This window comes from Ambystoma mexicanum, chromosome 3q (genome assembly GCF_040938575.1).
Source record: "Ambystoma mexicanum isolate Mex_15411 chromosome 3q, UKY_AmexF1_1, whole genome shotgun sequence".
Classification (NCBI taxonomy): domain Eukaryota; kingdom Metazoa; phylum Chordata; class Amphibia; order Caudata; family Ambystomatidae; genus Ambystoma; species Ambystoma mexicanum.
In genome coordinates, this window is record NC_090926.1 from 20,765,667 (window position 1) to 20,780,187 (window position 14,521).

At 43.5% G+C, this 14,521-nt stretch overlaps 1 protein-coding gene across 1 annotated transcript in view; it reads left to right on the forward strand.

Annotated features, from left to right (window-relative positions):
- The window catches only part of LOC138582031 (extracellular serine/threonine protein kinase FAM20C-like), a 136,879-nt gene extending 127,001 nt beyond the window's left edge, over positions 1-9,878 (forward strand). Inside the window, exon 10 of the mRNA XM_069652959.1 lies at positions 9,287-9,878. Within this exon, the coding sequence (XP_069509060.1) occupies positions 9,287-9,530 (244 nt within the window). The 3' untranslated portion in view covers positions 9,531-9,878. The remainder of the gene's footprint in view (positions 1-9,286) is intronic.
- The last annotated feature ends 4,643 nt before the right edge of the window (positions 9,879-14,521 follow it).

The following is a 14,521-nucleotide window of genomic DNA, read 5'->3' on the forward strand; positions in this document are numbered from 1 at the left end:
GCCTGCAACAAGGCACGTGCCCTATCAAGGGATGAATTGTTACATGGCAACAGACCCATTAAGTCTGTCACAATGATGATCCACGTCTTATCATCATCTATGACGGTTCATCTGGTCAAGTGAGAAAAATTATCCAAAAACATTGGCGAGTTTTAAGATTGGATAAGGATCTTACCGAGTACCTCCAAGACTCCTAGCTGGTTTGCTGCTCCCTCGATGGGGTTTACAAAATGTTCTAAATGCAAAGTTTGTGTATATGCTATTATACAGAAATTCGTTATTCACCCAGTGATTTCCATTCATCATGACATTAAGCCTCTTATGACCTGTTATACATCATTTGTGGTATATGTCCTATGCTGCACTTGCCAGAAATGGTATGTGGGCAGCATCACCTTTAAATTAAAGCTGAGAGTATTGCAACACCTAAGGGCCATAAAAAATTCGGACCGGGCCTACCCAATGGCCAAGCATTTTAAAGAGAAACATGATAATGACTTTCGGCTGCTCACTTTCTTTTCAGCGGCACATGTGACCAAGACCCCCAGAGGTGGCGACCGTGTCTTAAAATTACGACAGCTCGAAACTAAATATATACTGGATTTTGACACCAAGACACCAAATGGTCACAATGTTGACGAGGAGTTATATACCTTTCTGGGAGTTTCAATTGGTTTTCATAGAGGATTTTTCTGTGTATCATGGCCTTTTTCTTTTTAGCGTCATTTCATGTGGTATCACACATGTTCTTTTCTGAATTTACACACTGGTCATATATAGTTGTTGTCCAGTGGCAGTGTCTGCTATAGTTACCCTTTTTTTTGCTCATTAGACTGGCTTTTGTATTAGATCTCCAATTGCCAGCATGAGGTCATTTTTTTCTCATTTATAATCTTTGTTTTTATACATTGATTTGCTGTTTTGGCTTCTGTGGCTGATACCGTTGTCGGAGGCGGCCTCTGTGAGAAGTTGTGCCTGTGCTGGTGCTGAAGCAAGAGGTGCGGCTTGACACGCAAATCCACGCAAGCCCACGTTAGTGGGTTCTTTCCTCGAATCTCGTATCTCGCGTCTCGAGTAAGTGAGCGAGCGACGGAGCGAGTGACGGAGAAACATCTTGCGGGAGAAACGAAGGAGAAAGAGAGATTCAGGCAGCAGGGAGAAGTGCAGGCAGGTCCAGGCAAAAGCAGGTGAGAACCCTGAGGACCCTGAGGAACGGAATAACGTGGATGCTTGCCGCTGAGCCGTGCCGCACCGTGACACAAAATTTACACAGCTGATATAAATATTGCAAGGCACGGCGCGGCGGCTTCCTCTGGCTCCCTGCGGCACTCGCTCCCAATAGGCTACGTCACGGCACGCAGTTAGCTGCGGAGGTCCCGGGTGTTTGGCTTCATCTCTGCAAGGAGCCCCCCGGAAAGAGGTGGGCACGCTCTGCAGTGCCCACTTCATAAATCAGTGTGAGAGTATATACTCACTGGGCGCTCCATCCTGGTGGGCTTCTCTCCTTGATAGGAGGAGGGGGCCTGGGATTAGAAGAGGCAGCGAGTTCCTCACAAGTGCTGGCCATAGTGCTGGGAGCCGGTACACCCTCCATCGACCTGGCTGTCCCGCTTAGATAGTGCGACCCCCTACCTTGGAAGTAAGCTGGAGCTGATTTGAAGAAGAAGGGGAGTCTACTAGTATCTCCCGGAGACTGCGGGCTTCGGCCTTTTATCCGGGTTAACAACGCTCCCCGGTATACCATATTGGTAAGGGAGGGTCTCGGGGAAAGAGGGGAAAGGGGGGAAATCCATTCATCTCTCCTGTGCAGAATAAGGGGAATTATCCCTGCATATTAACACCAGCCCACTCTTAGTACCCTTGTCTGGAGTGATCTATATTATCTGGATTCTGAATTGAAGTGAGTTATAACGCAGACATCCAGCGGGGCAGAAGAGCTTCCCACTCGATATATAATTTACGTAAAAACAAGTCTCAACCCATAAAGGAACCTAAAGAGCCCCATAAGAAAGGGGGTAAAGCTAAAAAGAATGCCAAACATGCTTTGCCAGTGGCGCAAGGGGTCATAACCGAGTTTTTCTCTGTGAATCCTCCCCTGGCCACCAATTCCACTGTGATCGAGGAAACGGCAGCATTGATACATAACGATGGCGTCTCCCAAAACACCACCAATTTTGATGACATAGACAATAACTCCCTTCTAGATCTCTGCCTGACTATACAGAGAGAGATGCGGGTACAAACTCCCCTGAGGCTATCTAGTGGTATAACATCCTTGAAAGAAAACAGCATGAACAGCATTGCGGGGGAGCATAATGCTCTGGGAAGCAGCGGACGTCTGTCTGCATCTCCTAATCTAGTAATGGCATCGATGGAGGATGTACCAGATAATGAGATTGAAGATAATACCGAACAACACCCTAGCTCAGCAAAGATAACTGAACTTCAATCATCGGTGGCTGCTTTGCAATTTGCCCTTAAGATACTCCTACAGATGTCGGGACGTATCCTGGCCAATACTAACACCATCACCACGGCATTAGGTTCAATGGGCCTCCCTCGTGAAGAGGCAGAAATTAATCTATCGACTGCATTGCATATAGCTGATGAGATTGACGAGCAGGAAGTAGCGATGGAAGAGGGCGAGGCGCAACATGTACCTAGCAGCAATAGTATAATGGAGATAATCCCCGAGGAGGCTGACGATCAAGAGCGGGAGCATAGTCCCCTGTCCCCTCCCACACGGAAACAACGTAGATTGGCAAAAAAGGCACTGAAAAACAAGTCAGCTGCAAAATGTGCCCAACCTCCTATAGCAGGACTTAACCCAGCACCTGAGACCCGATCAAAAAAGGCCAGGAAAAGAATGGCGAGAGCAGCCCAAAGGGCGGCCAAGGCAAAGGGCCCTCTATCAGACTGGTTGATACCCGATGAGAAGCCCTCGGGAGCGGATGTAGAGGATGTATCTGTGATGTTTGCTGAGCCTGATCTGGAATCCAGTACGCATACACAGCTGGAGTATATCCCTGAGCCACGGCCGCAAGAAGAATCGGTCGAGCCACCATCATTGCCCCAGAAGAGGTCAGTGAATGATATAAACACGAATCGGATTTGCTACATCAAGAACCTGTAACCCAGTGGCAAAAATCCCTGGTTAACACGCTCAGAGTTACTAGCAAGACTTTACCATATACCTCAACTCCGTGTCCTAAAATCTGAGGATTTCTTATTCATTGAACCTCTGGAGGGCCCAAATCCTAATGTCTCTGCTATACATTGTACCTTTCTGACTACGGCGACTTTAATTAGAAAATACAAAGAAGATCTGTTAGCTGTGGACATAGATATTGATGTGGACCCACTGGAGAAGGTTCTTTTGCCTGAACCAGTGGATTCTATGACAATGGCCCCTGCGGTTAATATGCTTAAATCTGGAGGAGGGGAAAACCCTGCCCTGGCTGAAATACAGCAAGTGCTAAAGTCACTCCTAGAGTCCATTCCGCAACTGTTAAAGAACCATTGATGCTTCTCACTTCTCTCATGGAACTGCAGAGGTTTCTCACACCTTCTGAGGGCGGAGGGCTCGGTAGACCTACTGTCACAATATAGCTGCATTTGTCTCCAAGAGACATGGTCTTTGGACCCATTACTCCTGGACGGTTTTGTTATCCATCAATCAGTGGCTAAACGGGGCAGTAAGGGACGCCCATATGGTGGCTTATTAATTGGGGTAGTAAATACGATCACGTCCCGCAAGATTCAGTGTAAAGCGGAAGAGCAGCTTTTGGCAGTAGAAGTAGAATATTATGACGAAAATGGTCTGGGAAGGCTCCTGCTAATCAATCTTTACAACCCTCCAGGAGAGTTGGTCCGTGACTCACTTCAAGAGGCAATACAGGATTTATTGGCCTCTTGGTGGCTGAGAACGGGTAATGTCGCCGTGGTGGTCATGGGGGATTTCAATTGTCAGATGATAGATGAAACACTTATATCCTCTAATCCTGATCTCAATGTAAGGTGCTCAATGACCCATGGAAAGAGGGAGGTTGAAGGATTAGGCTGGCTGCAATTGCTCGGAGCTTGGGATATGGCTATGATTAACGGCCGTACTCTGGGAGATATGCCGGGTAAACACACCTGGTCTAATGGATCATCATCTAGTACATTAGATTACATATTTATGTGTCCCGAGCTGCAGTCTAGAGTGGTCGATATGGTTGTGAAGCCTAATGTATGGAGCGACCATGCGTCGCTGCAATGCACATTCCGGATCCCTCGCCCTAGCTCTACCCCCATGCCTTTGAACATGGGTAACATCCAAGCCAACTGTGCAGGATCCAGAATAGTGTGGTCCGAGAGAAACATAAGATTGGCCACTGAAGCTCTTGAACCTATTTCAGCTCTAGGCTTCTGTGACTTCAAACTTATGGCGATAAATGAGATTGAAGATTGGATCACCAGGTTCTCAGGGCAGCATGCCACGGCAAATAAGAGATATATGCTAAAAACAGGGGGGCTGTACTCCCGTTCAATAGAGAAATCAGGGATGCCAAGAGAGGCTTAAGAGCGGATATTCGAAGTATGAAGCTTATGAACCTATCCAGGGCCCTGTACCGCGAGAAATTAAGAAAAATTAAAAATCGATACAGAGCAGAGATTAAGACCATTAAGATAACAGAGAAAAATCTTAAATACCAGCAGTTGATACAAACTATCTGCTCTAGAAATTCCCGCGGCATTTGGTCACTCCTAAATGAGAACAGAGAGAAGACCAAAGGCCCATTAATTAATCCAATAAGTAAGGAGACATGGGAAAAATTCTTATTAGGCCGCAATTCAGGAGGAGAGGAAACCTTAAATAGATCTTTGGAAAAGGCCCCCACTCAGTTGCCTTTCGATGTCTCAACGGAGGCAATACGGAATAAAATAGCGGCTCTTAAGTCCTCTAGAGCCCCCGGACCCAACGGGCTAGCTAACGTAGTGATCAAGAGTCATCCCATATTTTGGGCTGACTTGTTTTCCCTACTCTTTAACAAGATCTTAGAGCAGGGGATTATCCCCCAGTCCTGGCAAACAGCCATTCTAATTCCTGTATTTAAAAAAGGAAGTTGAACTGACCCTAATACCTATAGGTTGCTATCCATGCTTGATATCTCAGGCAAATTATTTGCCTCACTTTTGCTTGACGAGATGCAGAAATGGGTAGAAAATTATAAAATACTCAGCAGATTTCAATGCGGCTTTAGGCAGGACTTTTCCACCTCACATAACCTTTTGGTCATGGATATACTTCGTACACGGGCACTTAGTAAGGGGCAGCCCCCGTTGTATGCCCTGTATATTGACTTTAAAGCCGCATTTGACTCCATCCCCCGTGAGAGGCTTTGGGCCAAGTTAGAGAAATTGGGATGCCCGTCAAGTATATTATATTACCTGAGATTACTCCATCAGAATACCACGGCGTGGCTAAGATTGAATCAGGAAGGAAACATGACCCGAAAGGTGATCCAAGACAGTGGGGTAAAACAGGGATGCGTTACTGCACCCCTGATTTACAATCTCTATGTGTACGACATCCCTGCAGCATTAGCCGAGGTTGATAACTGCCCTCCTAAAGTAGGTACAGTACCGTGCGCGGTATTAGCGTATGCGGACGATCTGGTCGTCTTTGATAACACCATAGGTGGCCTGAGACGTTCTGCTTCTGCCCTATGGGATTATGCCAAGATTAATGGCCTGACCATTAATCTGGATAAGACGAAGGTGCTAAGATTTACTAGGAGAAGAGTATCGCGTGTGAATCTGATAGTACATGGAAATCACATACTCTATGCTCCATCATATCGCTATTTAGGAGTCGAAATTGAGCCCATGGGCGATTACTCACTCTGTAGACAGGGTCGAATTACTAGGGCCATGCAAGTCACCTCACTTATTTCCTCTTTTACAAATAAGCAGGGTGGCTTTACCCTTTGGGGTACGCGCCATCTTTACATTCAAGTGTTTGCCCCCATGATCATCTATGGCCTTGAGTCACTGCACACAATGAATCTTGCGTGGCTGCAAGTGCTGGAGGGCAAGTTCTGGAGACGGATATTAGGACTACCCCCCGGGGTACCAATGGCCCTGATCAGATTGGAATTGGGCCTCCCTTCTTTGAAAGCAATGGTACTGAGGAAAAGAGCAGGGTTTCACCTTAAGATGATAGGTGGTACCAATAACCCCTTATTAACTGTGATCCATCAGGAGGTGACTAAAAAATATACTACTTCGCCCCTACATAAAGATATGACTGAATTTCTCTTAGACATTGGATGGATACATCAAGGGGCAATTGTCACCAAGGAAACCCTTTATGCACTAGGAAAAAAAGTAGACCGGTGGGATTGGCTTGAGAATTTCGCACATATAAGTAGCCTTAAGACCTATCATTTTGTGAAATACAGACTATATAATTTCATGAAACCTCAAGCCTACCTATACCTCTGCCCCTCCAGAAAACTCAGACGCTTCATCATCCTGTTTAGATTAGAACAATTGCCTACTTTGTACATTAGAGGTGCATGGGAGAACATCCCGGTTGATAAGCGTACTTGCCGTCTCTGTAAATCTCAGAATGCCTAGAGACAGCCAGACATCTTCTCACTGAATGCCGGATATTGAAGGACACAATTTTACGTTATCTGGGAGAATTTGTACATGATGTTGCAACCATACGCAAAACGTCTTTCTGGCGCTATTGCACTAACTCTAGCAATATGCATCTATTTATAGCATTCTACAATATCTGGCAACAGGTTGAACTTGCTATGGAGTGTGGATTGGAATCGCCCCAATACTGAGGAGATTTAGGAATGCATAGAGTACCCTATTTGAGACAGAAATTGATCATTATTTCTAAATATACTCATTCCAACTCCAACTTAGTTATTAGTCATTACCCCGATATGATCATTTGTAAATCCTATAAGGAAAGGTAATGCGTAACTGTTCCTTTTAACTGCCGCTTTTATATTTGAGATTTACTTATGTTTTTTATATATCTGTATATATTTATGATTTAAGTTCAATGCTTTGTAATTCTTGTAAATTGTAATATGTGTAAAGTCTGAATTTATTTTCATTCTATACCACATTAAAGTATTAAGTAAGTAATTAAGCTTCTGTGTCAATGGGGGAGTTGGGGATGTTATTGGTCATTATTTATAGGTTTCTTTTGGTACATGGAGTGTTCTTTCCTTTATGGTCTGAATATTTTGTTTATTTATCTTGTTTTGGCGTAGCATCTTCTTTGATGCTCAGTAACATCTGTAATCCTATGACATCATCACATTTCTTCTTGCTGTTGAATAGCTATCAATTTTTTACCTTGGACACTCCCGTCATTTCTTTCTACATATCTTGTCCGGTTGCTGCAGTGCATTTGCAATTTCGCTTTTCAAGGTTTTAAATTTTGTATTGACATTTGCACTTTTTGAGCCTATTGATCTTTTTTATCATCCATCAATGTTATCAATTACTGTTTTGTATTCAAGCACTTGCGCTTTAACTGTTTCATGTTGCTATTTTGACTGATGAATTTTTCACTCATTTATATGCACTTGCACTTTATTGCTATCCTTATGCTGCTATCAAAGCTTTGCACTTTGCTAATATCATGCTACTATTAAGCACTTGCACCTTGCTAACATCATGCTGCTATTAAGCACTTGCACTTTGCTTTTATCCTGTGCTGTTTAAACTGTGATCAACACAATTGGTTGATGATTTTAGCTCATTCTAATATTTTTAATCATGACATATAGAAGCTGTTGCAATCTGCCATTATTTCATTGCTACTCAGCATTCGTACAGTTTGGTTTGATTTTGTGTTGCAGTCTTATAACCTATGCAACTGTATGAAAATTTTGATTCTTTTAGACATTTTAGCTCGGGTAATTTTTCTTACTTCATTACCCCTGTCTTTTTGTGATCGGGTTGTGTCCTAATGTCATGCATTTGTTTTTAGGCACAAGCACTTTGCCATTACGTTACAAGATGTCTGCCATTGTTTTACCGCTACATGTATCCACTTGTCGAGTTGTAGAAACGATGAAGGGACTTACCCTGCTATTTATACTATGCTGAGCCCCTCCCCCCCATCTGCTCAAACTGAAATAAGAAACCAGGACTATCCAGCCTCAACATATAGAGGAACATGGAGAAGAATTTATCTCCTCATTTGAAAATTGTCCAACTTCAGTGGCTTTTTCTTCTTTCCTTGAGGGCTCAACTACACTCGGGAATTCAGTTACCTTCCCCGTTAGTGCGTGAAGCTTCATTAAAAGAAGATTTTATAAACAGCAATGCATCCACTCTTAACACAACTAAAGATTACTCCTGAAGAAAGTCCCATTACCACCTAGAGGACTGAAACATGTCGAGTTTACAGTCTAGAATAAATAATAGATTGTTTTTAAGAACCTAGAGATCATAAATGATCTAAATAAAGACCTAATAGGATTCTTTCTATAGGCTGAGTTATGTACTGATGTGAGAAACCCATTTACTGTTTTTCAATTTTTTTAAAAACTGTGTATAAGTGTTCTGTCTTTATATGTATTTAGTATATTTTTAGAGTGTTGTGATGATTGCAAAGAATATGAACTTTCTCACTATTTTTAAGAGACTTTTTATGCTGAAATTATTTAAAAAAAAAGATATAAAATGTATGTAGATTCTACCTATGGGAAGTAATTGTTGACCAAACCATCTTCCTACCTTCCTTTATACTAAAATGTGCCTTTCCCAAAACAAAGGTAGGTATCCATTCTGCGTAAGGAGTGGATATTGGGTTCTCCCCCGAAGTTTTGTATGTCATTTTCGTACAGCTGGAATTCGAACAAATCTACCATTCAGTTTTTAATAGGGATTCCCATGTTGCAGACCTCAGCTTTCGGCCACATCCATCTCCTATGACACAACCTTGCTAGATGCACACCCCCTCTCGATGTTGCATCCCACTTTGGGCACTGATGATGGCTTCAATTTATCATGACTGAAGGGGTCAGGTGGGAGAGCTCCTTAATTCCAAATCTTCTTCTCCATCCCATGTCAGATATAATTCTGAATCCTTACAGGAAGCGAGAATCAATCTCCCTTCTCGGTCTTTTCGTCCTCTCTCTTAGACTCCCAGTCACTCTTGTGTTATGCTATCCATATATACTGGTACACTCATCCCCATCCATTGTCCGATCTCTTGTTTGCTTTCTCAGCCTCACAAACTCCTGTTTGTTTCTTCCAAAAGGATAAAGAAGTCCACATATCTACGCCTGCAGCTCCTGGCGTCTGACGCATACCGCCTGAGCGACGTCATGCGTGAATCCTTGGCCGTAGACCACCTCACTCCCGTGCTGGCTGAACCACACCTCACGGCCCTGGACCGCCGTCTACAGACTGTGCTACGCGTGCTACGTGATTGTGTGCGGAAGGCGGGCTATGATGACGTAGTGGAGAATGACACACGGCGGAAGAGCCTCCCGACTGCATAGCTCGACGCAACGAACCAAGTGTTTCTACAGTGTGACCTTTTTAACTTAAATATCGCTGTGTTGGCTGTGCTAGCGTTGACATCTTTGCATTGACATCATTGCAGCTACTAAAACACGATATTCTCAATGCTGCATTATCGTTGTATCAACGTCAATGCTGCTTTGTCAACAAAAAAGAAGCTACAGTCAGACTCGGACTGGCCTACAGGGCAATGCCCAAACCAAAAACACAAAATACTAGTATGGGCCATATTTTTGGCACATGTGGGCCAGTTTGATAAATTACTTCACCATGCGGTTAGTAGTTTTGACCACTGTTACAGAATAAATGTTCTTTAAAATGCACAATTCGCATCACTTTTGATCAAAATCCTTCCACTTGGTTTACTACTTAAAACAGTTTGTCACAAAAGGAATGAATTCCCATTTGCAACTGTGGCCCACTTTTTTATTGGGGCCCGAGACAAATCTTTGCCCAGTCCGACCCTAACTACAGTGCTGCAAACAATCACGAATTAAAACTAACAACTGAAGCAGACCGCTAATATGTTTATTCTGGTGAAGCCTTTTCAAGGTGAGTGTGTTTTTCCTTTTCAACTCTTTTCACATTTGGGTTCTGAAACAAAATGCACCATTAAACCCCCCAACGAACGATTGTGGGCAAAGCCACTGCAGCTACTGCTTGTATGGGGAGCAGCACATCAGTCAGAAGAGCCAATCACCACACTCCGTCCTTAAGGAAAGCAGACCATCACTCAAAGGAGACAATCATGGAAGGGCATCATTTTGCTTAGAAGAGTCAGCCATTGAAGACATTAGCGCAGGCAGTGGCCCATCTCCCAGAGGAAAGAATGCAAAGCTTTCGAGCCGGCAGGAGAGTACCCCATCACTGAGTGCAGGGGTGTTGCTAGGTCTGAAAAAGATGTGGGGCTATGCTAATGTCCGGACTCGAGGCTAGCTAGCCTTTTGGTTGTAGCCCCTGAGCTTCTATCCAGGGATACAACCAAAATACCTTGGGCTATAGTCCCCTCAGCCTCCACTAGCAACGCCTCTGACTGAGTGGAGGCAATCACTGCAGCCTGCATCTGTGGGAAAGCAGCACATCACAGTGGACACAATCACTGCAGGCCACACCTGCAGGAAATTGACACATCACTAAGAGGGGGCAGTCGTCACAGCCACCACTTATAGATGGAAAGCTATGTGGGACCATTTATTCCAGCATTTCTGTTACCAGTTCCTTGTTTCACTCTCTACCTTCTGCAGTTCCTACACGCACGGTACCTGGATGTGGGTTATTTGTTGACCAAGAAAGAAATATGCAAACATTGCACACATTGCTGGCAAATCAGCGCATTGCAGGCATCATCTGGTGTCACAAATATTGCACAAATCTACAAAACCTTGCATAAGTTGGCACAGTACTCCAGACCAAGCCCATAAACTGAATATATACGATGGTGGTAGTAAAGGTCTGCGTGTATGTCTACGTGCTATGTTAGTTTGGTATTTTATAGCAAATCGTCTGCCTTTAGTGTTCCATCATGGCACTTTGGGCTCTGTAAGTAAGAGATGGTTGATTGTGTCATGAAGATGACAGGGATCAATGACCAGGCCAAGATGGAAATGAGTTAAAACAACTTTCTTTTATTTAGGGAAAATTCTACAAGGTGGGCAAAACAACAAACCGGGACTGCAAATGTAAACCAAAGGAAACTGAACGAGCCTTCTTGGGCCTGGGGCTCCTAGGTGTGAGCCTGCAGCTTGACATATATTCAGGCTTAAAGGGTTTCCTGTGCCCTTCTTCCCTCTGCTTCTTGAGACCTTTGTTGTCAAACTTGGGGTTAGATAGTTTCCCATACCCTTTTTCTCTGGATATTCTCCTCTCGTGATCCTCACTTACAAAGGGTTCCTGCACCCTTCGTCTCTGGACTTATGAGAATCTCTTCTCCTTGGCTTTTAGTAACAGGCATAAGTACTGCCTGCACCCTTTTTCTGTGGTCTTCTCTGGATCCTCAATGTCTTTGGTTCTAAGTCTTGGAGTTTAAAGGGTTACCACATCTTTCTTGTCTTCTTGAGGTCTCTAACAGCTTGATTTTCAATTCCATGTTTAAGAGGTACCTGCAGCCTTCTTCTATGGTTTCTGGGATCTCTGATCCCCTTTGATCTGTAACATCTCCACTGAGACATAAGGGCTTGCCTCTCCTGTTTCCCAGAGGTGGACTTTACAGGGGCCTCCATCACCTACCTTCCTTACAGTCCTGACGCCTACCCTCTTCATCGCCTCTCTACTCCTATTCTCATCCTGCTCCTCCTCATTGCCACGTCACATGGTCATTCCTCCTCCCAACTTGTTCCAGACGCCTTCATGTCAGGGTCTTACCACTACCCGCTGCCTTGGGCCAATCATGCCCTCTCGTACCTTCCTGATGTTGTGAACTCTGACCTTGCTAGCCTATTGATGTTCACCTCAAACTACTCCTGATGTTTCCAACCAAATTCCTCCCAATCTCTTGAACCAACCTCCTCCAGATGTCTTTCACCATCCTTCCAATTACTTAATTGAACCTCTTCCTTATCTCTCAAACCTACCTCCTCCTCCTCCTGATGACTCAACACAACTTTCTTCTCATATCTCAAAACAACCTCCTACTACTTATGACTTATCTCACTCTTTCATCTTCAGCCTTCTCTCATCTCCATTACTGCTTTGAACACCTTTCTTGCTCCAACTTACTCCAATTTACACCAAAATCTCACTGCCAGCTGCAGTGGCTCTCTGGGCTTACATAACCCTGTAACTCCTCCCCTTGGGCTGGGCTCCCTGTGAGGGTCTACACAAGTGATAGTGAATAGGTGAGGAATTGTGATTTCTTGGTCCTAATCATTCCACCTTTGTTTGATCTTTGCTTCTCCTCCCAAGCTTTTGATCTGCTTCATTTCCATTCTCTGTCCCATAATCCACAAACATTTACTTCTATACATTTCTTACATTCTTTGCACATTCACATGTGTTCTTTTACTCCACCATACATTGTATTTTTCTTGTAACCTTCACTCTTCCATTATGGGGTTGCCCCGTGTACATTTTTGTGTCCAACACACAATTTCGGTCACTTCTAGGCGTGTCCCTGCCCCCATCATACATTCATTTCCCTTCCAGTCCTTCCTGTCACATTATTCATTTTATCTGAGTGCTATTCCTTTCTCCATCATGCATTGATGCTTACATTTATTCATCTCCTCAAATCCACCCTTTATTTTCTTCACCTTCTATGCCCTCTCCTATAGTCCCCCTCTCCTCCTTCGTTCCCTTCAACACATTGGGCCTCATTAAGAGTTTGCAGGTATCCCACTGGTAAATCAGGTGGGATACCAACCAGCAAACGGTAATACCATTACCAGCGCCTAATCTGCCAGAATTACCAGCAGTTTACAGGTGCCAGCAATGGTAGGTTAATCCCCATTCCATGGAGTCCAATACCGGCACCGGTAATACTGGCTGTTTTTTGCCGATGGAGTGCCTGACCTACCTCCAGCTCTTGGCTGGAGGTAAATCATGCCACCCCACTAGTAAACTTGTACTCTGCCAGTCCGGAAGCATGCCGGTAAACAGAATTACCGGCAAACTGATTCCAGACTGGCAGGGTTATAATGAGGCCCATTCACACCCTGACTTTCCTGGCATTTCCAGCTGCAAAAAACAATGCCACTGTGTACACGGTTTCTCCCTGAAATTCAGGCAGACCTTTCCCATAGCTGTACTTTGACCTACATGTGCCATTTGCAAGAAAACTGCGGACCCGTTTTTCGACCCAACAGGGGTCTTTATCAAGGCTGCAGAGGTTCAAACCGCACTCCGATGGACATATAGATACATGTATTCCATGATAATACGTGAAGCGACAGTTAAAGGTGACAAAAAAAGGGTGGGTTAATGTAAGCCATCACTCGCACGGCTCACATTAGCCCCCCCTTTTTATGTCACCTTTAACTGTTGCTTGACATATTATCATAGACATGTAACTATATGTCCATCGCAGTGCGGTTCGAACCTGCACAGCCTTGATATAGACCCCTGTTGGGTCAAAACACGGGTCAGCACCTTAGATGTTAATAAAGCAAGCAATGAAAGCCAGTCTAGTCAACAAAGACTGATAATTTCTGTCATACTAAACCAACCTGGTCTAACTGGTAAAACAAACACCCAGTGGCCAGTTGTTTGTGGTTCCCACCAACCTTTTTCCTTCCCAATTTTATGGCCTGGGAATTAATGTTGGAAAATGAAAATTTTTCAGTTCATGCACAGGAAACCATTGCACGGTGTCTTATAAACTGATTTGCAGCAAATGTTTTCTCATGTTTCAGGAAAAATATCACTGGTGTTTTAAATGTAATTATGCATGATATGTCCCATGTACTGATACATTCCTGATGATAAAAATGGTAATCCCTTTCTGCTACTGGAAGTGGATTGGTTGATACATTTATAAAACTGAAGGTGGACCTTTCTTTACACTTTATGTATTTCAAAACAGGACAAAGTTATGCAAATGATTGATTTGTAAACACTTTTTTAACATTAAAAAAGCTAAACATCAAGAAAGCCAACACTTGATTTGCCTTCAAGGTTTTTTTTTAAAGGATTAATATGAAAATTTATAGCAGAAACATGAACTAAAATATGTTTTGAAACATCAGCACAAAAGTGCACAAATAGTAAGTAAAGAAAAAAAAGAAATAGAAAAATGGGTAAAAACGAAATGTTATCGTAAATAAAGAACAGGAATGCAGTGTACACTCAAATGATATTCAAGCAACACAAAATAAAAACATAATGCAGTGATGATCTTAATCATGTAGTCTATTGTTCAATTGAAAGGTAACTCTAAAAAGATGATTTTGGGAACATTGGAGTAATTGCTTGTCTATAGTACGATTCTATTGGAGTGGATGCTTGGATTCTATTGGAGTGGATGCTTGTCTACAGT